The sequence below is a fragment of the Maniola jurtina genome, chromosome 23, assembly GCF_905333055.1.
Source record: "Maniola jurtina chromosome 23, ilManJurt1.1, whole genome shotgun sequence".
Classification (NCBI taxonomy): Eukaryota; Metazoa; Arthropoda; class Insecta; order Lepidoptera; family Nymphalidae; genus Maniola; species Maniola jurtina.
In genome coordinates, this window is record NC_060051.1 from 6,087,075 (window position 1) to 6,112,507 (window position 25,433).

General features: G+C 37.4%; 1 protein-coding gene across 2 annotated transcripts in view; it reads left to right on the plus strand.

Annotated features, from left to right (window-relative positions):
• The window catches only part of LOC123877245 (transcriptional activator cubitus interruptus), a 156,979-nt gene that overhangs the window by 126,475 nt on the left and 5,071 nt on the right, over window positions 1–25,433 (plus strand). For both annotated transcript variants that reach the window (XM_045923798.1, XM_045923799.1), the window contains 12 exons: window positions 18,266–18,358; window positions 18,960–19,163; window positions 19,435–19,621; window positions 19,934–20,077; window positions 20,492–20,657; window positions 21,138–21,332; window positions 22,004–22,168; window positions 22,556–22,673; window positions 23,096–23,271; window positions 23,600–23,698; window positions 23,951–24,113; window positions 24,683–24,803. In XM_045923798.1, the coding sequence (XP_045779754.1) occupies window positions 18,266–18,358; window positions 18,960–19,163; window positions 19,435–19,621; window positions 19,934–20,077; window positions 20,492–20,657; window positions 21,138–21,332; window positions 22,004–22,168; window positions 22,556–22,673; window positions 23,096–23,271; window positions 23,600–23,698; window positions 23,951–24,113; window positions 24,683–24,803 (1,831 nt within the window). The remainder of the gene's footprint in view (window positions 1–18,265; window positions 18,359–18,959; window positions 19,164–19,434; window positions 19,622–19,933; window positions 20,078–20,491; window positions 20,658–21,137; window positions 21,333–22,003; window positions 22,169–22,555; window positions 22,674–23,095; window positions 23,272–23,599; window positions 23,699–23,950; window positions 24,114–24,682; window positions 24,804–25,433) is intronic.

A 25,433-nucleotide genomic window follows, 5' to 3' on the forward strand; every position in this document is an offset into this window, starting at 1 on the left:
TTAATAGAGTAGTAACTTTGCAGAGTAGATGCTTTTTTGTATCCATAATTTCTTTTCTCGTCTCGGCAGCATCATAGCCTAATTTATCAATTGCTTCGATTCTATATTGAAGGCATGGTTTGAAGCAGATTTTACAGTTCTTTTGAATCCTCACTCAGCTATATTATAGTGAAGTCTCGGAGTATTTTTATCTTCGTCTAATTTAAATTATTCATTAGTGTCAAATGATTGTTATTGTTATTCAACTAGAACCAAAACTTAATTATTTTATTTGAATATACGAAGTTTTAGCATGTGGTTTTAGTTTTAATTCACATAACTTTTGTTGTAGCTTTAAATTTCGAATTTTGTCTTCTTTTGTTGGTCGAACATGTTTATTATTAAATCCAATTATTTGGTTTATGCCTAGTGCCTAATGGTTAATGAGCCTAGTGGTTAAATCCGCCTCCTATTCAGGTCGGGGGTTCGATCCCGGGCACGCATCTCTAATTTTCAGAATTAGGTATGTGCGTAGGCAATTTAATATCACTTGAAAACGTCGTGAGGAGACTTGCATGCCTGAGAGTTGTCCATACTGTTCCCAGAGGTCTATGAAGTTACCAATCTGCACTGGTAATAATCTACCATAGTCCACCACACTGGCCAGTGTGGTGGACTATGGTAGATTATTTTGACGATACAAAAGCAATTGTAAAAGTTTATTTATTCTATTCTATTCTATATGCCCAAACTAGATGATGCCCGCGACTTCGTCCGCGTGGATTTAAGTTTTTTGAAATCCCGTGGGAACTCTTTGATTTTCCGGGATAAAAAGTAGCCTATGTGCTAATCCTGGATATTTTCTATCTCCATTCCAAATTTCAGCCAAATCCATTCAGTAGTTTTTGCGTGAAGGAGTAACAAACATACACACACACACATACAAACTTTCACCTTTATAATATTAGTATGATTCCTTCTCATTCTGAGAGGAGACTCATGCTTAGCGGGCGATGAATTGATCATGATGACTTTATTTGTATATTTGCATTAGTTGTTTGTAAAACAAAATTAACTTTAATGTAGACGTATAATTTTTTGTGACGTTTCAATTTTCAGTTCGTCTTGAGGGAAGCATAAATCACATGACACCCGACTTTATAGTTCCGAGAAAGCTAATTATCAAGTTAACACGTGTTTTTATGCACAAATGCGAATTCTTCCGCCATCTGGTGTTTTGGTAAACGTTGGGTTTGAGGAAAATAATGTGGTTTCGAATGTCATCAGTTCCGATTACTGTTGATTCCGTTTTAACAAGTTTCATGGCTTGTGGGAAAAAATTTACTTACTTCTACTGAGGAATTTGCTGATTTAGGTTCACAGTCGCAATAAAAAGTTTCCTGCTGATACAGTGTCACTTAATATGACTCTTCCCATCACTTATCATGGTGATTGGATCACATTAGTCATTAATGAACAAAAACTTTGAAATTAGTAATTTTTGCGTTGATATGCATCAACGCAAAAATTTCGAACCATCGGTATTCCCAACATTCGTACCCATTTTTACCTAGGCGCCATATCGCATAGGCGAATGATTGTATCCTTGAATATGTCTATTTTGACCGAACTGTAATATATTATATTATATTCCGTAGTCTGAAATGAGCTAGCGTAAATTACTTAATTAATTTATATTCCAAACATAGAACATAAAAATAATAGATAAGCCGTAAACACGTAACGGGTGGGGTAGTGGTAGTTCCTTGCAGCAATTATCGGTAGGTATCGAATGCCGAGCGAGGCAAGCTGCAGCCACATGTCTTCCGGCAACTAATTACAAAGGGACTGTGGTTTAATTATCTTTCAGAATAGTTCGGTTTGTTTTTAAACCCTTGGGGTGTTAAGCCTTGGGCGCGAAGATTTACAACTCTTGATGGATTGGGAGTTTGAGTTTTTAATCTATCTATCGCTTGGTTTTTTTAATAAATGACTCTATTAACTTCAATGTGGATATGGAGAATTCTAGCTAGTATAGCTACTTCAGGTATATTTATCGTTGTGTTTCGTTCATTAGCCTTATTTATCCATACTATAATATTATAAATGCGAAAGTGTGTCTGTCTGTCTGTCTGCTACCTTTTCACGGCCCAACAGTTTAACCGATTCTGACGAAATTTGGTACAGGCTTAGCTTATATCCCGGGGACAGACATAGGCTACTTTTTATCCCGTAATATCAAAGAGTTCCCAGGGGAATCCTAAAAACTCACCCGCTTAACCGAGGTATCGAGGTAGATTACATCCCTGTAATTGACATAGGCAAATTTTATCCGGAAAATCAAACAGTTCCCAAGGGATCTTTAAAAACATAAATCCACGCAGACAACGTCGCGGGCATCCTCTAGTATAATTTAATATTATAAAGAGAAAAGAATGTTTGTTAGTAATCGGACAGATTCTAAAACTACTGAAACGATTTTAATATTCTTTCAGCATTAGAACGCTACTTTATCCCGAAGTAACATAAGTGAAATTTTGTCATGTATGGACAAAAACGTATTATTCACTTTATTCAGCTTCTTCTAAAATCTAAAATTACTACTTTCACCAGTAAAATTACTATTCTGACAAATCTGCACCACAATATGAGTCATCCAAAAATATTCAATGAGTCTTTCAAATTCAACACCAGTGACATTTGATACACTGCCAATTCAAAAGTACCTACTTCTGAGTCTAATTAGTTCTCAAATTAACCTCAAATAATATCTGATATTAGCCCAACATTACATTCGTCGTCTGTTCATAAAATAAATCACCGCGGCTTATAAATCCTAGCGAATGTCAGCGACAGTTCATTTCTGTACAATTAATGGGTAAATATATCTAAATCTTGAATTCAACCTATATATACCTTCGTTCGGTTCTTATATACCTACGTAGTTCTTAGGGCGTTTGTACACTCATTCGTATTCAATTTGTATTCGTTTTCGTAAAAATACGATTCAATGTCGCCGCCATACAAAACGTACGTACGCGAGTGCACTCATTCGTATTTTTAACCCCCGACCCAAAAAAAGGGGTGTTATAAGTTTGACGTGTGTATCTGTGTGTCTGTGTATCTGTGTATCTGGCTGTGGCATCGTAGCTCCTAAACTAATGAACCGATTTTAATTTACTTTTTTTTGTTTGAAAGGTGTTTGATCGAGAGTGTTCTTAGCTATAATCCAAGAAAATCGGTTCAGCCGTTTGAAAGTTATAAGCTCTTTTCTAGTTACTGTAACCTTCACTTGTCGGGGGTGTTATAAATTTTTAATTTACACTTGTTATGATCCGTACCTATCTGATGGATTTTTCACGTAAAAATACGATCCGTATTTTTACGAAAACGTATAGGAATGAGTGCACAAACGCCCTAGGCTTTACTATCTATGCTTTTTGGGATATTCGGTTCATACCTACATACAGCTCAAAAGCATTTATCTATACTAATATTATAAAGACGTAAAGTTTGTAAGTATGTTTGTAGGAAGTAATCCCTGGAACTATTGAAGCGATTTTGAAAATTCTTTCACCAGTAGAAAGCTACATTATTCCTGAGTGACATAGGCTATATTTTATTTCCAAAAAAATAGAGATCCCTATGAAAATTGTAATAAGCAACCCATGTGAAGCCGAGGCGGATCGCTAGTTTATTTATAAACCAGGTCTTACCTTGTACACGTCAGCCTAGATTTGGTCGATACGATAACTAGTGTGTCGTTAAATACCTAACTTATATTTATGTCGAAATTCATTAATAAATCACTCATCCGTTGGACCGTAAACCAATCTTGATAATATTTATCTTAGATATTGTTGTTAGGTGAAGTTATTGTCATGAAATTATTGAACGGTATTATAGTAACAAAGCCGTAATGGCCCAGTGGTTAAGATGTCGGCCTTCGCATTTGGCGGGTCCGGGATTTGATTCCAGACACGCAACCATAACTTGTCGTTTTAAGAAATTTTGGCTTTAACCCCCGGGCCCCGACCCGAAAAGAGAGGTGTTATAAGTTTGACGTGTGACAGATATCTGTGTATCTGTCTGTGGCATCGTAGCGCCTAAACTAATGAAACGATTTTAATTTCGTTTTTTTTTGTTTGAAAGGTGGCTTGATCGAGAGTGTTCTTAGCTATAATCTAAGAAAATCGTTTTTTTTTTTAATTCACTATAGGCAAGCGCTTGACCACAATCACACCTGATGGAAAGTGATGATGTGGTCTAAGATGGGACGCGTTTACCTAGAAGGTGCCTATTCACTCTTGTTTTAGCCGTTTGAAAGTTATCAGCTCTTTCCTAGTTACTGTAACCTTCACTTGTCGGGGGTGTTATAAATTTTTAATTTACACTTGTCGATTTTTAACCCCCGACCCAAAAAGAGGGGTGTTATAAGTTTGCCGTGTGTATCTGTCTGTGGCATCGTAGCGCCTAAACGAATGAACTGATTTTAATTTAGTTTTAAAACTTAGGTAGGCGTAGAAACCTCTTGCAACATTTTATAAGCTTAGGTTAAAGTAAAACTAGGCAAATATTAGGCTAGCCGATAGATCGTAGTTCAATTGAAACAGCTCATTGGCACTCATTAATAAGAAAAAAAATAATTATAATTTGAATAACACTTAAGAGGGCTCTCTCCGTCACTCGTTTCATACAATCGTAGTTCCAATTTCATTTGAAAATTAAGCAACCAAAGTCCATGAAATTTTGCAGACATATTCTAGAAACTAATATCTATGTCTGTGGTTTTCCAGATTTCTGTTAAAATAATCGGTTTCAAAGTTACGCGGTCTTAAAAAATTTCATACAAATCTTTGAACCTCTGTAATTTTAAAACTACATATTTTTAGAAAAATCTAAAACACCACAGACACAGATATTAGTTTTTAGAATATGTCTGCAAAATTACATGGACTTTGGTTGCTTAATATTCAAATGAAATTGGAACTACGATTGTATGAAACGAGTGACGGAGTGAGCCCTGTTAAAAGTCAAGCCATTTATTTGTAAAGTTAACACATCCGACAGCTCGACGCAAAACTACCAAAAAAAAACTTAATTTCAACGCAAGCAGTAGGTATCAACCCCGACGAATATTTTATACCTCTTTTTTCCCCTCACAAGTTCTTAGAAGCACCTGCGTTATAACCTCACACTACCTGTTACCTTTGATTATGGCATAAAAACCTCGTTAAGGCTTTTTTTGCGGACCCTACCGCTTACTAATCGTTTTATGACAACTGATGTTTTAATGAGAATATTGCTTTTAGGTTTTTCAGACTGCAATTTAGGTATGACTAACTGATGCCCGCAGCTTCGCCCGCGTGGATTGCAATCCACCAATTGGTCAGATCCCCTGCAGCATCAGGATTGAGGAGTTGGAATCCAAATTTTGTATGAAACAATGTCGCAAAGTTCCTCTATGGATTAAAAAAGAAATGACGCAAATCGGTTCAGAAATCTCGGAGATTTCGGTGTACATAGGTAGAAAAACACAATTCCCTTTTTGAAAGTCGGCTAAAAAAGTAGCCTATGTTACTCCCTGGTCAATTCTCTACTTGTCTGTGAAAATCCCGTCAAAATTGGTTCAGCCGCTTCAAAGATTAGCCTTTTCAAACAGACAGACAGACAGACAGACAGACAGACAGACAAAAATTTTAAAAACGTGTGATTTAGTTATAGTATCGTTCAAATAACCATATGACCGTAATATGCGGTAGTTATTTCAATATTACAGACAGACACTCCAATTTTATTTATTTAGGTATGATAACTCAGATCACCTTTGCGATCGGATATGTGGGGACGTTGTCAAGTAATTTCGTTGAATTTATTTTTATGCTCGTTTTTATTTTAACAGAACATTGTGCTAATTCTGTTGTACACAATCTGTGAACTTAGGTATAAATTATCCCTTTTATTATGCTCTTTAGTTTCTGCGGAAAAAGGTACTCGTAGCACTGAATTTAGATCAGTCATTTTAATTTAGTTCAGAGAATTAGGTACGACAGAATGAGTCACATTTATCCTTATAAAATTTCTTTCTTTAGTATCTGAATAGTCGGCTGAGTTTGTTCTAGGCTTTTCTCAGACCAGGGCTCGTTTTGAACCATCGTAGCTTTAGTTATGAGTTTGCGTAATTATAACTAACTTAACAATGAAGGAAACATCGTAAGGAAACCCGCATACCTGAGAATTCTTCATAATATTCTCGAAAATGTGTGAAGGTTGCCAATCCGCACTTGGCCAGCGTGGTGGAATATTGGACTAATACTTATTATCTCAGAGGAGAACCGTAGGTACTAGGAGTGAGCCGGCAAGTGTAATTCTAATGGTAGAGGTACTCAATTTGAGTAAAAGGTTTTTGATTTCGACTATTCAAGAAGGTAGCGTTGCTATTTGCGATTTAAAGAGCTTTTATTATGAACAAAAGTCGTAGACACCAAATCCACACTAAAGGTGCCCACGCACTTGAACTGAACTGCAGCTGAACTGCGCGTCGCGGCAGCGCCCCGCACGATATTCTCTCCAGCCGCGACGCGCGTACCGCGTAGCGCGTCACTGCCGCGCGTCGCGGCTGGAGAGAATATCGTGAGGGGCGCTGACGCGACGCGCAGTTCAGCTGCAGTCCAGTTCGAGTCGTGGGCACCTTTAGGCTACATGGATTAAAATGTGCTCTTGACCGAATTTCGCCAAAGCTGCACAGAGACAAATTGCAAGAGGTTATCTTTGTGGAGCTTGGGCGAAATTTGGCTTAACAAGTATGTAAAGCAAAACCGTTGATCCTGAACTTGATTTCTTTCCGATCCTGTCGAAGGTAGGTAGATAACATAATATGAATATCTCATAAAGGTTTCTCAGAAAATGAAGTCTATCGGATAGGTATATTGAGTCATAAAATTGATGATGTGCGGTTGTGTCTCCACGCTTGTAAGCTCGGACCTCATTAATTTACGTTAAGTATCAATAAGTATTCGATATTTTATCGATCGACCAATATTCAAAAAAGGTGACCCATTAAAGTTATCCCACGCGATTACAAATTCACATCGCAACGCCTTCATCTTGCCGCATTTCTAAAAACACATAATTTACAGCCGGTCTCATTAGTATACGACGCTACAAAGTCACTGCCAAAGGCGCCGACCAACAAAGCTATTGACATTCATATTTTAACGCCAAACCCAATGTTACCGCCGTCGCGTCGCTAGATGTCGCCCATCCAGACCAATTTTACGCTCAATCGAAACCGATAAGAATTAATACATCAGTCCAAAACCGATATCGATAGTTGAATAATCGATCGAGCAAAAAGCGACCCAGTCGATCCGCCCGATCGCTCAATATTCCACTCGTCGAAAAAAGAATATAAAGTCAGTATTCGTTTAAAGTTTTTGCGCGCGGTTACACCAATGTCGTTAGGGTGACCAGTCGTATGGAATCCGAAACACACGAGCTTATCGACTCGATTGATGAACTCGCCTCGATTTTTTTCTCTATCGCTCGATATATCGATGTTCGTGCCGGTTCTCACAGAGGATGAAGACATAAAAATTTTGGTAGTCAGTCGGCGCGTCAAAGACCACATGCAATATTTTGGGAGGTTTTCGGAATCGCGTTCGTTTTCTTGTTGGTTTGGGTGTCCGCCAAATTGGTGGTCCATCGCGCCTTTCGCCTCGGCCTATTATTTCGGCCCAAATCGCCCGCCTCGGCTCGAACGAGCGTGATCAACAAATCAAAGGGGTCTCGTTCCTTTTTTTCGCCTTAAAAACGTGTTTGTTTTTGAAGGTATAAGGCATGTAATTATAATGGAGGATCGCAATAACGTTCACGAACGGAGCTTTAAGTTGATTAGGTTTGATTAATAACTAAATAATCACGGTGAAGTAACAGACTGTTTTTGCCCAGCTCTATAATTAACCTGCGTAAAATATGCGGGTTTGTTCTTCGATTTTTTTGCGTCGAAAAGTTTTTGCGACACGTCGTCCACGCGTTTACCTTGTAACAAAAAGCACGTCAAATAAGTCGTTATAAAGTGTACTCGATAAACGCTGGCATCCGATAATTATACTTTTGGGTAAGGTCTGACGAAATCACAAACACAATCTTTATGATAAATTATTATACTTTTATTTCATATTTAAATTTATTAACTTTTACATTTGTGTCAAATAAATGTTGTTCCTCTTACGTTAGTATATTTTCGAATGTCGTCGTTTTAAAACCCCTCTTACAGGTAACCTCTCCACGTTTATTAGCCACTCCCCTTTTTATCTTATCGTTATCGGCCAATCCAAATTGTACAATGAATAAACTTAGTGACTAATATACAAATCATCAAGCTCGTTTAACAAATCATCTAAGTAATAAAGATGTTTTCATCTTATATATTGATTACAAATATTATCCTTTATTATGCTACAATTCATCAACTAAAAACTATAAGAATTTTATATACAGTACGTTTATCGATCAGATGTTGAACAACTTCAGCCAATCAATGACGCCTTCTAATATGATGTTATGATTTGTTATGATTTGAGTGGCGCCAACTATTTAATCAGTAACTTCTACACGTTTATAGATAATTAATATGGGCCAAGCTTACAGCTCGGCCATCCTGTTTTAAGCGAGTCTCATCGCTTTTAAAAAAAAATTAAAACTTAAGTAACATGTAAACTTCACAACCAAAATGACAACGACTTAGTTCAACAAAACAAAAAAAAAATTAAGATAGTAATTAATTAAATTAATATTCTTGCTAACCTTAACTAGAAGGAATATACAGTTTTATTGATACATTGGTATTGATTATGATTGCAACTTAATTTTAGAGCACTCGCAGCAACCCTTTCCATCCGATATAATTAGAAAATAGCAGATAAACTCAATTCAATTCCAAACTATTTACCCTCGCAACTTTACCTGCCAGTCTACAGTAGCACTCAAATTTAGCCTTTAATCTAAAATTCATTTTTCTGTTCTCTTCCGCTAATATTAAAATAAAAAGATGCAGACACTCTAAATTTATAAATAATTTTTCAAAAATCATAAAGATATCAAAAATTGCGAGACCAGTAGCAACTAAAGGAGGCCTCAATTTAATCAAAGAAGGTAGGTATATGCATAAAGTCCGAAGTATCAATTATAACTCACAAGCCAATATTTTACAGGAACACTCAATAGAGATTTGGGGATGAGCATGTAAAACTAATTACTAAAAACTACTTTAAAGGGTTTCAAGTATCTCAAAATAAATTGTTAAAAGTTCTGTTCCAACTAGACTCTCCTTCCCACTAAAGAATTATATAAGAAAACTGATGAACTATATTATATAAGTCAATTATACAAATTCAAAATATGTCTATTTGTTAGGAAAATACTATTAAAGTCCGTACATACACGCATCACTTTAAAGCTAAATCTCATAAATATGGTACACAAAACGAACATACCTATTATGCTACAATTACATAAAGCTAGGACTAATTATGGTATGTAAACTACCTAGCTCTACTACATAATGTACTTGCCGAAACTCATACTGGAGGAAAAATCTTTTACAAAGTTTAAAGTTTAATCAAACAGTGTCAAACACCATAGATATCTTAGCTAGATGTAGGTATAGTTTGTTAACGAATATAACGTGTTTTGACTTTTTATATTATTGTATAGTCACCATACCTTTAAAGCTTATGTTTTCTTCTATATTTATATTTAGAATCGGGAGCGATTCTTAATATGAATATGTGTAAGTGAACTTCTTGTCCTTTTGATAAAATAAACTCTCTAAACTTAAAGTTAATCGCCGCCAGTTCTCGATTTAAATCACAAAACATTTTCATACACTTTCAACGCAATAGTTTTACGCACATATTTTCTTCTTCCCTTCTTATTGGAAAATCGCGGATTCCGAGCTTTGGCGCGTCTCTCTTCTACCGGGATACATATATGATTGTCCTTATTTCCCTCCAGATCCAAATTTTTAATGACCCTTATCCTAGGGTCCTTTCCCTCCAGATCCAAATTTTTAATGACCCTTATCCTAGGGTCCTTTCCCTCCAGATCCAAATTTTTAATGACCCTTATCCTAGGGTCCACCTCCTTCCTCCTATAGGACTTTTTGTCCATAGCCCGTAACCTCGGGGCTTTCTTTTTCGTCCTTTCCTTCCTTGGGACTTTGTGTCCCTGACCCATACCTAGTTTTGGGTCTTCCTTTCCCTCATTTGTTCATTTCCAACATCCTTGGATCCTGCAAACATAAAACACTTTGAGTAGACCGTTCATTTAATTTTGTTTCATAAGCATCCATCATAATACAATCCGACCTAAGAGAAGTAATTTTACTTGGTAACCTAGAAAACCTATTTATTTATTTATTTATTTAAACAGCTTTATTGCACAAAAAATACAAAGATAATAAATGATACAATTTTAGAAATGCAAAGGGCGACCTTATCACTAAAGTGATCTCTCCCAGGTAACCCGTCATTATCAACCTATTATCATTATTATAATTTAGTTTTCTCCAGTTCCGTACCCCTCGAAGGGTGCCTACGAGACCCTATTTTCTAAACCTCTGCTCTCCGTCCGTCTGTCCGTCTGCACGTGCGTCACGGCCTGAACCGTGAACGGCGTATCGTGAACCGTGATAGATAGAGAGTTGAAAGGAACGTGATTACGGATGTATGAAAATTCTATGCCTGGTTGCTTCCAATTCAAACTTTTTCTTTTAATGCAGATTACGCTTCCCATATTCCTTACAATTACCTATTGTTTTTTTTTTTTTTTTTCCTAGCAAAATCCACATTCTGAAGTACTAATGGACAATGTTAAACAAACGCCAGGGTACAGTAGTTGCGTCACTTGTGCCTCTTAACCATATAATATCTACATGCAAAAAGAATCTTTGATTTATAATTTCACATGATACTTATATATTTTATTTTAGCCATAATATGCACCATATGGCGTACTTTGTCGTTTCGAGTAACATAAGCAGAACTACCAAATTCGACCCTGGGAACGACACAGTCGCGACTCGCCGCCGAATGATACCTATTAGTTTATCATTAATTCCTTTTCATAGAGAAAAGCGATATCAACGTAATAGCAGGAAAAAAAATGAACTAAATATTCCGTTCGATACATCTCTATTCTCTACGACATCAAGATCTCTATCACAAGCTGATCGATCATAAAGATTAGAAGAAAGTAGGTACCTTATACATTATTTTATATGTTAACCGTAATGACCCGCATCTGTTCGATGTTCCTTTATTCGTTTCGTAAAAGATTCATCCTCGTACGTCCATCATCATCATCATCGTCATCTACATCGTCATCATCATAAGGTCACTGTTGAACATAAACCTTCCCTAGTAAGCACCACACGTACTGTCCTCAGCCTTCCTCATTCAACCCCTGGTTCCTATTGATACAAACCACTAAACCCCCCCCCCCATCAAATGTATACCTATCTACATCCATCCATCATACCCAAATGCCGTGCTGGTTGATGTGATGAGCGACAAAGTGTTAACCTCTTCAATACGTCATGGAACTGTAGGAATAGCCATGGAAGACCTCCAAACCGAACGTTGATATTTTGTGTAAGTGGTCCCACGAGTCAAAAAAAATATTCTTGTCCATAAAGGAACAAGCCACGATATAGATTCTTCTATCGGAACTTAAATATTCCAATCACTGCATGTATTCCAACTAATCAGTTTGCTACTGTATATTTGAAGTTGATAATAAATAAAAATGTTAGCTTAATTAAATTCCTATGATAATTCGATTTTTGGTGCATCAACCAGCTTCACCTATTATGTAAAATTAAATATATATATATTTTTTTTTTAAATTACCGGCTGTACATTTTAAACTAACCTAAGCAAAATATACTTTCTTACTAATAACTTAATCTTAAAAATTTTCAAGAGGATCCTTCCGCCTCAAATTAACTCAATGATAAAAATGAACAGGAAACTTTAAATGTTGTAAAATCCAGCCAATGCTTCGTACCTTGCCTTATTAATCCAATAGGTACTTCTTTGGATTTTGTCAAAACAAAATACTTTTACTTGTTGAGTGTATAATAAATAAATAATGTAATAAATCAATTAACTGTTAAAGCTAATAACTTTTACAGAAAGCGAACCTCATGATATCTCTTATGAGTTTTAAGCGTAAAATTACCACGCCGAAAACAAAACATGAGCTGACAGTATTCTTATTTGATATACGTAATCCAGTAATACTATATCTATCTACATAATTCGTAAATATGTATGTATAGTTTGTAAGTTACTATTTCACTTTATGCTGTTTCAATGCTATAAGTTATTATTTTTATCTTTGTCTCATTTTTTTAGTTTAGCCTCATTCTATTTTTAAACTTACTATTTCGCTATAATATTTACAAGTAACCTCATCGAAGACTACACGGTCTTCTGATAACCCAACAAGCATTTATCCAACAGCTATCGCTTTCACCCGAACGGAGGTTCCCTGAAATATACTGAGATAACAATACCTAGTTGACACATGGATGTACAAGAGCGGCAACAAGCTATGACCCCCTCTAGTCATAACTATATCTTTATGATTGTAACATTTCAAACAGTGAAAGTATGTATAAACGATTTCGTCCATAGGACATGCGCTCTAAAGAATGTTAATATAATTATCAGCAACTAAAAGCTTGAAGAAACTAATAGGTACAACTTGTCTTTGAAGTATGAAAATATGCACATTTATCAAGTATACCAGTTCATCAAACATTAAAGTACGCATTTATAAAATGATAACTCACTTATTAATCAAGATAACTACCTGTTTATCAAACCTACCCTACCAAATATAAATAACTACTCACCAAATGTAATACTTTATAACTTAAGTAAAAATATGAAACAAATGTGCATCAACCACATACATACACTCTTCAAATTCATCCATTTATCAAAATGTTATATAATATAACCATTCACCAAATCCATTATATACTTAGTTCATTAAATAGTTTAGTCAAACTTTACTCCACTTGCCACGATTGCAAATTTTCCAAAATAATCAGCCGCAAACATTGCAGCTCATCTCACTTGATAATGCATCCCTCCCTCAGAAAAACAGGCATTAGGAATGTCTTTCCAAGACGCGCGAGAGACAGCCACCGTGGCTTTTCGCGAGATTTAATCCAAATTGAACTAATGCCTAAATAAATGTTTTAATTAGAGGGCGATTGCTTTTGCAACCTCTAACCGTCCAATCAAACACCGAAAGTATTCAATAATCCGAGACGTAAATAAAAACCCGTCAGAACACCGTATTTATAAAAAAGAGACAAGAAAAAGATTCCTCCTCGCAATGAGATCGCGTGACATCCAACAAGTGAATTATCGACTTTATTACACAACTTATCCTCAACATGTTTTACATCATTTCCTACAATTGAAATCTTTCTATTTTAAATACCCTAACTACAACTTCATAATCCAACCAAAAATCACACTAGATTTATCCCTCGGTCCCACATCTTTAATGCTTTATTTTTCTGTTTCGGTAACTAAAACAAAAAAAAATATATATACTCATGTTATAAAACGTTGTCAAAGCTTTCCTGAACGCGCTAAATAAGCAAAAACATAAAATCAGGCGAAATGCCAGACCAGCCGAAAAACCTTCAATGCTTAATCAGCCTAAAAAAAAAAAAAAATTATGATCAATATTCATATTATCATGAGATACTACCGGCGCTCCTAAGCGAAATTTATAAGGCACCGCATTTCGATTTTATCAAACAGACTGATCAATTTCGAGAGCACAACAAACGTGGTTTCCTGAGAGTTTCGTTAACTAAATGCATATCGAAACTGAACTATCGCGAAGCGAGTCAAGCGAGCGTGAATTTTTTTTTTTTAATATATTTCTGGGATAATGTCATGCCACAAACGCGAGCGTAGTGCAAAGATATTTGCCTATTTCTTTCGTACAACAAAGAAAATAGTATTTTGGTAGTAGGTACTTATTATCGCGCCCTGCCCTAAGGGCAGTACTGTAGGTATATTACCATTAAAAAAAAACTTACTCTAATTTTAATAGAACATTTGCCAGGAATTTAACCCGCCAAGCGATGTTAATCCAATAAAAACAAAATCATATTGCATTTAAATGCGGCAGTACACAGTTAATTGCGTGAATACAGGTAAACAAAAAAAAACCCCGCTGCCCCTATACTATACCTACCTACTACTCGTAGTACTCAAATTATTGTGCCAGTATTAAAAGTAAATTTGCTGTTATCTAGCGTGGTAGACTACGGCCTAAACCCTTCTCATTCTGTGAGGAGACACTTGTTGCTCAGTAGTGGGCCGGCCATGGGTTGTTCATGGTGAGCTGTTATCAGCAAAGTTATGTTTGAAACTCAAACATTACGCGTTTCAAGTGGTAAAAATAGATAAATGAAAACATTTCTCCTCACTTTTGTAAAAAAAACACTTATTTATGCACCCCGTATTTAAAACTATCTGACTACCTACCTACCATAATTTTAAATTTAGTTAAAGATTAACCAGATAAGATAAACCTACTTTTACACCCATTTTAGGATTTATATTTCTCAAAATGCTCAATTTATTAACCCTGGTGTGTGGTAGTGTGTAAATTTCAAGTGGTAAAAATAGATAAATGAAAACATTTCTCCTCACTTTTGTAAAAAAAACACTTATTTATGCACCCCGTATTTAAAACTATCTGACTACCTACCTACCATAATTTTAAATTTAGTTAAAGAATAACCAGATAAGATAAACCTACTTTTACACCTATTTTAGGATTTATATTTCTCAAAATGCTCAATTTATTAACCCTGGTCACTATTACTTTATTACAACGGATCACCTTCATTTTTATCAATTAACATTTTATATCCCCAATCACTTAGTAACCATTACAAGTAGAGACGGATTATTTCACTGGCAGGCGTAAAACGAAAAGCTATTTCATGTAACTTTTTCTACCTTATCCCAAAGCGGTTTACAAAAAATAATAATTTCACAAAACAACATTCAAGATGCCCAATGAGTGCTGTGTGATAATATCGCGTCACTGTGTGCTAGAAAAAGGAAAACATCTATCTATACAATGAATGCAGCAAACGATTGAACCTAAATCCAGAAATTCACCTTCCGTAAAACAAAACCACTATGTGAAAATAAATCCCTATCGTAACTCTTAACCAAACTAATTCGGCACACGATTACAAGTGTGAAGATTGAAATACCACGTTCCGTGAGATATTCACCTGTGAAATCATTTAATGAGAAATAAAACCCCGGCAGGACATAGTAGATACATCCTGAAAACTATTTAAAAGTAACAATAACGCCCATCATTAAGTAAACCACACTTTTTATATTGTTTAACACTATGTTCACTATCTATTCCATTGTACCCACGATACAGGATAACCTAGTGCGGGTACCACCAGACACAGGAAAATTGTACAAGACTGTATTTTGTAAATAATCATTTTTCATTTTTCATTGTAAAATAAGCCTTCTAAATACCTCAATGTTATTTAAACCACAATTTGAAGGTCGATCGCATTTGTATAACCAATATACAAGATGAATTATAAACATGTGGGTAATTCTAGGTATCATAACGTTATATAATTTCCATTCCAACTCGGGGCAAAGCTTTTTAACAAAATGATAACTAAATGTAGAACAAACAAAACGAAAACCCACACAAATAAAAAAAAAATTACCATTAATAGGTATCAATAAAATAAAATCATGGAAAGATCCTACCCGTTTATCCAGAAATCCTTTGATGCCATGACTAGGTACTTTGATATATTGAGGCCCAAATATTGGCCTTGTGCTCCAAAATGTCTGTGGTCTACTAGACCTCCACTTCTTTCTCGTTCCTCTGTATATTTCCACTTGTTTCTCTGAGTCGTGAGCGTGACAAGAAAATATTATATTTTCTTGATGTCCCTCTTCTGACCTTTTGGGTAAGGTCTGACGAAATCACAAACACAATCTTTATGATAAATTATTATACTTTTATTTCATATTTAAATTTATTAACTTTTACATTTGTGTCAAATAAATGTTGTTCCTCTTACGTTAGTATATTTTCGAATGTCGTCGTTTTAAAACCCCTCTTACAGGTAACCTCTCCACGTTTATTAGCCACTCCCCTTTTTATCTTATCGTTATCGGCCAATCCAAATTGTACAATGAATAAACTTAGTGACTAATATACAAATCATCAAGCTCGTTTAACAAATCATCTAAGTAATAAAGATGTTTTCATCTTATATATTGATTACAAATATTATCCTTTATTATGCTACAATTCATCAACTAAAAACTATAAGAATTTTATATACAGTACGTTTATCGATCAGATGTTGAACAACTTCAGCCAATCAATGACGCCTTCTAATATGATGTTATGATTTGTTATGATTTGAGTGGCGCCAACTATTTAATCAGTAACTTCTACACGTTTATAGATAATTAATATGGGCCAAGCTTACAATACTATTCCGAGTAATTTATAATTGTACCTACATGAAAATAAAACTCGACGAAGGGGACTTATAATTTATTGTTATTTATTGCGACACCAGACCAAATTGTCCCGTAGGTAACTCGAGGGCGATAAAATTTTACCACGGAATAAAAATTCTTTGAAATTTCGAAATTATCCAATTCCTTTACGATTTAATTTAGCATATCCCGAAGTCATAAAAATTCTCATACGATCGAGAAAATATCGACATTAGAATATATAAAAGTTAGGGGCTCCCAATTAGCCGATGCATATTTGGTCGGCGCCAAATTTAGCGAGCGCAAACGAGATTCAGCGAAATAGCTCGTAAACGTCTACTGCCTTATTAATCACTTGTATCGCTAAGTGGACACTTTATATTCAAAGTGGTCTACTGTTGACATCTCAATCTGAAGATATTAAGGCATAGAGTGACTAACATAAACTTGATATGTGTCTGAATTTAAATGGTCTCGGATTTGTCATGCGTGAAGAGTCCGTTGGTACCTAAATACTTACCAAGTATTGAATTACAAGTTTTTATTTGATAATATAAAGTGGTATGATATTTTCAATAGTTGCTAACTTAGAAAAAGTAATAGTCCTTTTTGATCAGTCCAAACCAATTAGATTAAGCCATGTTACATTAGGTAGAGCTCGCCTGACAAAGGTCAGAGACTTTAGAATTTAACATTTTGCCTATTTTTTTTTATTGGTATTTCATTGGTAAATTATTTTGACGATTCAAAAGCACTTGTAAAAGTTTACTTAAATAAAAATATATTCTTTTCTAATAAATAGCCAGCAGAAAAGCATGCGGGTCACTTCATGTTGAATGAGTACCACCGCCCATGAACATATTTTGTAGCATCAGTGGAACCGCCAATGCGTTGCTGGGTTTTCAGGAATTTCTTTATCCGCCCCTTGAATATCCCTATGTTGAAATATAATACGGACTCCGCCGAAGGGGGAGGGAAGGGAGGAAAAAGATATGAACGAGTGGTTCATGTACGGTTGATGTACACTGGGGTGGAACATACAAAAGGAGGGTGGAATAAGGTCAACTCCCTGTTCTAAAAGCGATAGAACACGGAAAGAGAGTTTACTAAAAAAGAGAGAAAGAGAGAGAGAGGTGCTCTAATCTTTCAAACGAGCCGGTTAGTTTGGTATTGTCCACAATTGGACGGTTATTGAAATGTTTATCTTTCTCAGTTAAACTCAAAAAACTATAGGTACAAGTAACACGTTTTGGAAAGTGTACATTTCGTGAGCGCTCTATAATCCATATCCATACTTAATATTATATATAAATGCGAAAGTGTGTCTGTCTGTCTGCTACCTTTTCACGGCCCAACAGTTTAACCGATTCCGAAGAAAGGTACAGGGTTAGCTTACATCCGGGGACGGACATAGGCTACTTTTTATCCCGGAAAATCAAAGAGTTCCCATGGGACTCCTAAAACCGCATCCGCTTAACCGATTTGTATGAAATTTGGTACCGAGGTAGCTTCCCGGAAAATCAAACAGTTCCTACGGGATCTTTAAAAACCTAAATCCACGCGGACGAAGTCGCGGGCATCCTTATAAACGAATTATGAACGCTTAGGAGTGTTCGAAGGAGATTTCTCTTCAATTTAGATTATCGCGATTTCAAATATGATTTATTTGGTTTCAGGCTTAGAATATTTAAGTGCAGCAAGAAGTTTGCATCCAGAACTACATGCGGGCAGCACGTTGGCCAGCCAGGAGTTCCAGTTGAGTTTAGAAGGTTTGTAAAACTTTTACAATTTATTTGCTCACAAGTCACCTAGGCGTCAATTCTGTTTTTCTAGGTATAAACTAGAGTACCATCTTTTTCTTTTAATAGGTAATTATCTATTGCTAAAAAAGGAAAAGTAAGCCATTCCCTACGGGAAAGATTCAGGTCCCAGGCAGTGCCTGATCTGAAGTTGGACGATAGGCACGCTCTTCTAACTTTTGGGAGCTATGCGCGTTTTAAGAAATAAATATCACCAGCTATAACGGTGAAGGAAAACGTCGTGAGGAACCTGTATACCTGAAAGTTCTCCATAATGTTCTAAAAGGTGTAAGAAGTCTGCCAATCCGCACTTGGCCAGCGTGGTTGGACATAGACTAACCTCTTCTCGTTCTGAGAGGAGATGCTCGTGACCCGTTCTCAGTAGTGGTCCAGCCAAGGCTTGAGATGATGATGATACTATACCAGAATTATGGACCTTCTCATTCTGAGTGTAAACCCATGCTTAATATGGATTTGCGGAGGCTTATGATGATATGATACTTATTCCACGATCAGCATAGTACAAGCCTCCAGGAGCAGAGTAGAGTTGATGATGATGATATATTTGCAGGTTCCCGGATAGCGTCCCAAAATCGGCTCAGGTTATCTGGTGGAGCGATAGGGGCGTCTGCCAACCGTAAGAGGGCGGTATCCTGGAGTCCGTACTCTGCTGAGTCCTTGGACCTGGCTGCTGTGATCCGAGCGTCACCTGCCAGTTTAGCTGTTAGAGCGCCGTCTGCGGCGTCTACTGGCAGCTATGGACATCTCAGTGCAGGTAGGTATAGTAGTTTGGCAACCAGTACTTCAATCTGAAAGCCTAGTAATAGCCGACTGTTAATTTTCGAGAGGTCCGTTCGGTCGGGCACTTGTAACTTCTTGGAGTTATGTGCTTTTTAACAAAAGGAATTAACCAAGTTTAAAGAAAAATGTTTAACTTTTAATATAACGACTTACGGGAATCAGTTCTGGTTTTTTGTTCTACGAAATACTTAGTTGACACTTCATACTTATTTGACTGAACTTTTTTCTGCTATCTCTGTTTTCAGGTGCAATATCCCCCGCGCTGTCTCTCTCGCACGCGTCGCTGGCGCAGCAGTTGCTCGCCCGCGGCGGCGTGGTGGGTGGCAGCGGCGTCCTCACTGGCGGCGTGCTGTTGGATCCTGCGCACCAGCAGGCGGCAGCGGCGGCCGCGCACCACGCCGCGCATGCGCACCTCGTGGCTGGCATTCATAGGTACACTACGAAGTCTTATTGAGTAAAAATATTTTGAATTTGAATTCGTTGGATTTATCGATTAGTTTAGAGTTGTTGCGTTGCTCTCTTTTTCTCCCACTCACATTTCCGATGCAACATCACCATTCTAGCACCCAGAACTTCAGCTTCGCAACTCCTTGAGCTTTGGATTACTTACTCTGTTTTTTCTAAGGATCTCATACTCGTATGTGATTTGATCAGGCAAAAAAACTCTTAGTTGCTTTGGACTTTTCTAAACCTTGTATGTATTTTCTTTTTTTAAATAACATAATATTGTTTTTTCTTTTCCAGATCTCATATATCCTCGCCGACGCAGTTGTTGATAGGTGGTCCGGTGGACGTCAGAAATGGTCTGGGTCTGGACGGAACACCTCCTCAGCATATGCAGCAACCACCACAGCAACCAGAAATTACCAGTGTAATGGAAGCTGATAGGTAAACATTTATTTTGAACAGTCGTTCCCAAGTTACTGCCAACAACCAAGAACAGTTATTACCTGGGTTAGTTATTACTTGGGTGAATTTTTGAACATCCTTTCATAGTGAATCTAAGATATAGAGAAAACTGACATGCAGAATCTCAAGTTTCTAGATCCAGCAGTTTAAGCTGTTGATGTTAGTTAATAAGTTTCTGTATAGATTTATTAAACTTTCTGGTTGTAGTTTTTTATATTACAAACGAAGTAATTTTTTAAAATTTTGTTCTGATATAGGTAATCTAATTTAATCAAATAAACATCTCTAAACCCTTCTCATTCTGAGAGGAGACCCGTACTCAGTAGTGGGGCGGAAATGGGTTGATCATGACGATACAAACCTCATTCCATTTTGAAGTTGGTATTTTTTCAGTGCATCAACGGCTATGAACCAGCGCAAGTCCCCTCAGGTCCTGATATCGCACCGGGAGAATATGAACAGCAATAAGCCCTTATCGGCGGCAGCGGAGAGCACAGTTCACGATGGCTTAGATTCTAAGGACGAACCCGGAGATTTTATCGAGACTAACTGCCATTGGGTAAGCATTCCTTACATTATTGGAAATCATTTAAAAATTCAAATACTACACTATCGCGGCAAATGCAACTTAATTGCTGCATGATAATTTCAACCACTAGCCATTATAAGTGCGAAAGTGTGTTTTTTGTTGTTTAGTCCTTCAATCACGTCGCAACGGAGCAACGGACAGATGTGATTTTTTGCATGGATAGGTATTAGGTATAGCTAAAAATCTGGAGAGTGACATAGGCTACTTTTTATCCCGGAAAATCAAAGAGTTCGCAAACAAAAATCAAAAATCTCTGTTTGCGCTAATTATTTTGTCACCAACCAATCACAGACATGTTTTCAAAAATTGAGATGAGAACTGAGATTTTTGTCTCTATCATTTGTATGGGATTACGTAACAGAGAAAGCGCTATACTAACTAACTTCTTTCCGCGGATAGAGTATACTCCAGTTTGCATTTGCATTTAAATATTGCTGTTCATTGCTACAGGTTGATTGCAAATTAGAGTTCCCGACCCAAGACGACTTGGTGAAGCATATCAACACAGACCACATCCACGCCAGTAAGAAAGCCTTCGTATGCCGTTGGGTCGGATGCTCCAGAGATGAAAAGCCTTTCAAAGCCCAGTACATGCTTGTGGTGCACATGCGACGGCATACTGGTGAAAAACCTCATAAATGTACCGTAAGTATATGGACATAAAACTCGTTTTACATTGACAGATTTACTGGACCATCCTACCTACCAATTGCCATAGTATCGACAGCCTTTTGAGCTAGTGGCTAGCTTATTCGGCTGAGGTTCCGGGTTCGAGACCTAAGTCGGTAACAAGGGGTTTTCTGTAAAGGAACTTCCAAGTACCAGTTCAAAGTTGGGATATTGGAAAGTTGACGGTAAATTACACTTCTTGCCTCGGAAAGAAATATTTTTTTATATAAAAAACATAAAGCCGTCGGTCTTGCACATGATCCTTCTCCGGTCGTGTCAGACTGCTGTCCCATCGGACTATGAAAGTGAGGGAATAGAGAATACTCCTGTGTTTCCAGCTGCATTTGTGGCCACTGCTCGTTGACCAGCCTCCTTTGAGATTGACCGTAGGTAGTAGCTGAATTTCGGTTAACCGAATATTGTTCAGCTCGATGGACCAACGATATAAAGCGGCTGGTGGGAAGTGGCTGGATGAGGAAGGCTGAGGACCGGGTGTGGTGGCGCTCTTCAGGGTAGGCCTATGTCCAACAGTGCACGTTCACAGACGATGATGATGATGATGAATATTGTTTTATGTTGGTTTTCAAAAATTGTTGTTTTGATATCCACTGTAGAATTCTAAATTAATTTGGTACTTAACGTTTCAGTTTGAAGGTTGCTGCAAAGCGTATTCACGGCTTGAAAACCTGAAGACCCATTTACGAAGTCATACTGGAGAAAAACCTTATACCTGTGAATACCCTGGCTGTGCGAAGGCATTCTCCAACGCCAGTGATCGCGCTAAGCATCAGAACAGAACACATAGTAATGAGGTAAGCAAACTTGATTTTTTTAGGGTACCGTACCTGAACAGGAAAACAGGAACCCTTATAGGATCATTTTGTTGTCTGTCTGTCGTGTCTGTCGAATGAAAACCTATAGGGTACTTCCCGTTGACCTAGAATCATGAAATTTGGCAAGTAGATCTTATAGCACAAGTAAAGGAGAAAATCCGAAAACTGAATTTGTGGTTACATCACATAAAAAAAATAAAATGTGTTTAAATTTCCAAACTAAGATAACTATACCAAGTGGGGTATCAAATGAAAGAACTTTGCCTGTACATTCTAAAACAGATTTTTATTTATTTTTTGTAGTTCTGTGTGTCTATCGACTAAATAGGTAAAGGTCAACATAATAATTTTATGATCGTTTTCCAGAAACCATACGTTTGCAAAGCTCCAGGGTGTACCAAAAGATATACAGATCCATCTTCCCTCCGTAAGCATGTGAAGACTGTTCATGGTGCTGAGTTCTACGCCAGTAAGAAACATAAAGGTATTCACAATTTCTTGAAGAGATATTATGTTTATACAATATCTTCTTTTTATTATAGTTTTGACACTATGGGGTCAAGTGAGCTAACATTATAGAAAATTCTCGGGCATAGAAGTCTCCTTTCCTATGATGTTCACACTTGAAATGGTCTGAATAGGGTCTTGGACTATAGTAATAAAATGATATGATGTATAGTATTTTTTTTTAATTATTTACTTTAATAATGAATTCTAGACCCACATCTTACATCATTTTATTAGTACAGTCCAAAACTCTACTTTGCTTGTCGATGTCGGTTAAAAATCAGTGGTGCGTTCCCGGGATCAAACCCCAGATACCCTGATTCGGAGGCTGATATCTTAGCCGCTGGGCTTCGCTTCTTCAAGTTCTATAATGGTCATAATCGAAATTCTTATTTTCAGGATGCAGTCGAGGAGACGATTCAGCAGAATCAGGTGGTGGTGGGGCTGGATCCTCGCCACGTTCAGAAGAAGGCGGTGTTAATATGGGAGTCAGAGGTCACACGTCATCTGCCTCCGTCAAAAGCGAGAGCCCTGCGTCACCTTTACCCCATGGCCTGCATACGCCGGCTCATCAGGTACGAGTTTGCCTTTGTAAACGTTGTAATCCACCTATTTTATATAAAATACCTAATCAATCTAAATTAACTACTAAAACAGTCTGGCCCAGGCTTAAGTTGTGGAACGCCCTTCTTGCTTTCATCCTTTTCTGGCACGTATTATTAATGATCGCCGTCTCCTTCAAATTCAACTCAAAAAACCTTCATAGTTAGAATTAACTATCCTTAAGGTGACGCGAAAGCAATTTTCACATTTTCTTAATTTACTCGAAATATCTAAAAATGAGTTACTATTGCTTTATGAGGGGAGGGTAGTATTAGTGTAATGAACTGTGTTTTGTTACAGTTGTCAGCACAATGTGGCGGAGAGTTGGACTTCGGTGGGTCTGGTCTGGGTGGTTTCAGCGACGAGCATGGTGCTCCTTACTTCAGATTAGACGGCGAGGTAATTGACGATTACATCAACTTTATATGCAGTTTTTTACAATATATTCTAGGTTTGCAATTTCTAAGTAATGCCACCAAATTTTCAAAAAGTAATTAAACATTTCAATGTAACTCATGTCTGAACTCTCAAGTCCGACTGACTGGGTGGGAGTCATACAAATTGTACGTCTGATGCAAGAGGCTTCCCCTCTCGCTTCGAACCTTCATATATTGATGGTATACCTAGGCTATAATTTTTTTTATTTATCAGGTGGAACAAGAAGTGGTAGGAGAAGTAGGACAGCTGCCGCTCATGTTACGAGCGATGGTGGCGATAGGGGAGCCACGAGCTCACCACCACGCGCCGAGATTCGGCAACAAGATGGGGCTGGGGAGACTGATGCCACCTGTGCATGGAGCTGATATTGGTGGAGGTAAGAACATAGAACATGTGGTAGGAGATAGGACAGCTGCCACTTATGTTAAGAGCGATGTTGGTGATGGTACAGCAACGGGCTGACCACGAAGCGCCGAGATTCGGCAACAAGATGGGTCTGGGGAGACTGATTCCACCGGTGCATGGAGTTGATGTTGGTGGAGGTAGGAATATAGAATAAGTGGTAGGAGAAGTAAGACAGCCCCTGTTGGTGATAGGGCAACTGGACAACCACGCGCCGAGGTTTGCCAACAAGATGGCACTAATGGGACCTCGTCGATAGATACAGGTTTTTTAATCCCGTGGGAACTGTTCGATTTTTGTCCAGGTCTGTACAGTGCGGTTGAGTAGTTTTTTGTACAGGTCGACGCAGCAGTACCTTTTAAATGAAAACTTAACACGGAAGTCCAAAACTTTTTAAAATGACCATGGCACAGTTGTAATGCCTAAATTCAGAAATGAAAGATAGATTTTAACCGAAATTAGTAGAATCAAATATGTACCGACCGTGTGATCGCAATAAATCGAATATTGAATTGAATTTAATGTGATATAATTATATTTCAGGTGGTATTCAAGGAAGAACGGATATTGGTGGCACAAACGTAGCTGTGGAATTAAAATCTGGACTTCCCAATACGAGGCGGGATTCTGGAATTTCTTCCGGCAGCAGTTTGTACAGTGCTAGGTAAGTTTCCATGATTTCGTCACTCATCAAGTCATCACCACGAACAGCGTGCTTTGTATTAGATTTCACATCTCACCAACTTTGATAGAATTTGGGGGTCGAACACACAATAGTGTTACAGTAAATTGGACCCAATAGTCCTTGATTTAAAGTCGAAAATTGTTTACCACCAATTTTAATTACGCAACGTTTCGCTTGGAGTGCTGGTAGAACCTAGATGTAAGAACGAACTTGAGCTTTAAAACAAGGTGGTTAAAGTCCATTTTACTTCATCACTGAATAATGTTTTGACGCTCGAATCAACAATGGTGAGTAGCCTAGTGGTTAGGACGTCAGCCTTCTTTTCGGGAGGTCGGGAATTCAATTCCGAGCACACACCTCTAACTATTAGATATCACTTGCTTTAACGGTGACGGAAAACATTGTGAGGAAACCTGTATGCCTGAGAGTTATCATCTCAAAGGTGTGTGAATGTGCCAATCCACAGTGGGTCAGTGTGGTAGATTATGGTCTAAACCCTTCTTATTCTGAGAGGAGACTCGTGCTCCGTAGTGAACTGGTGAGGGGTTGATCACGATGATCAAGTACAGTCATAGTAGATCATAAGTACAGTAGGCCTAGTATGAGTTT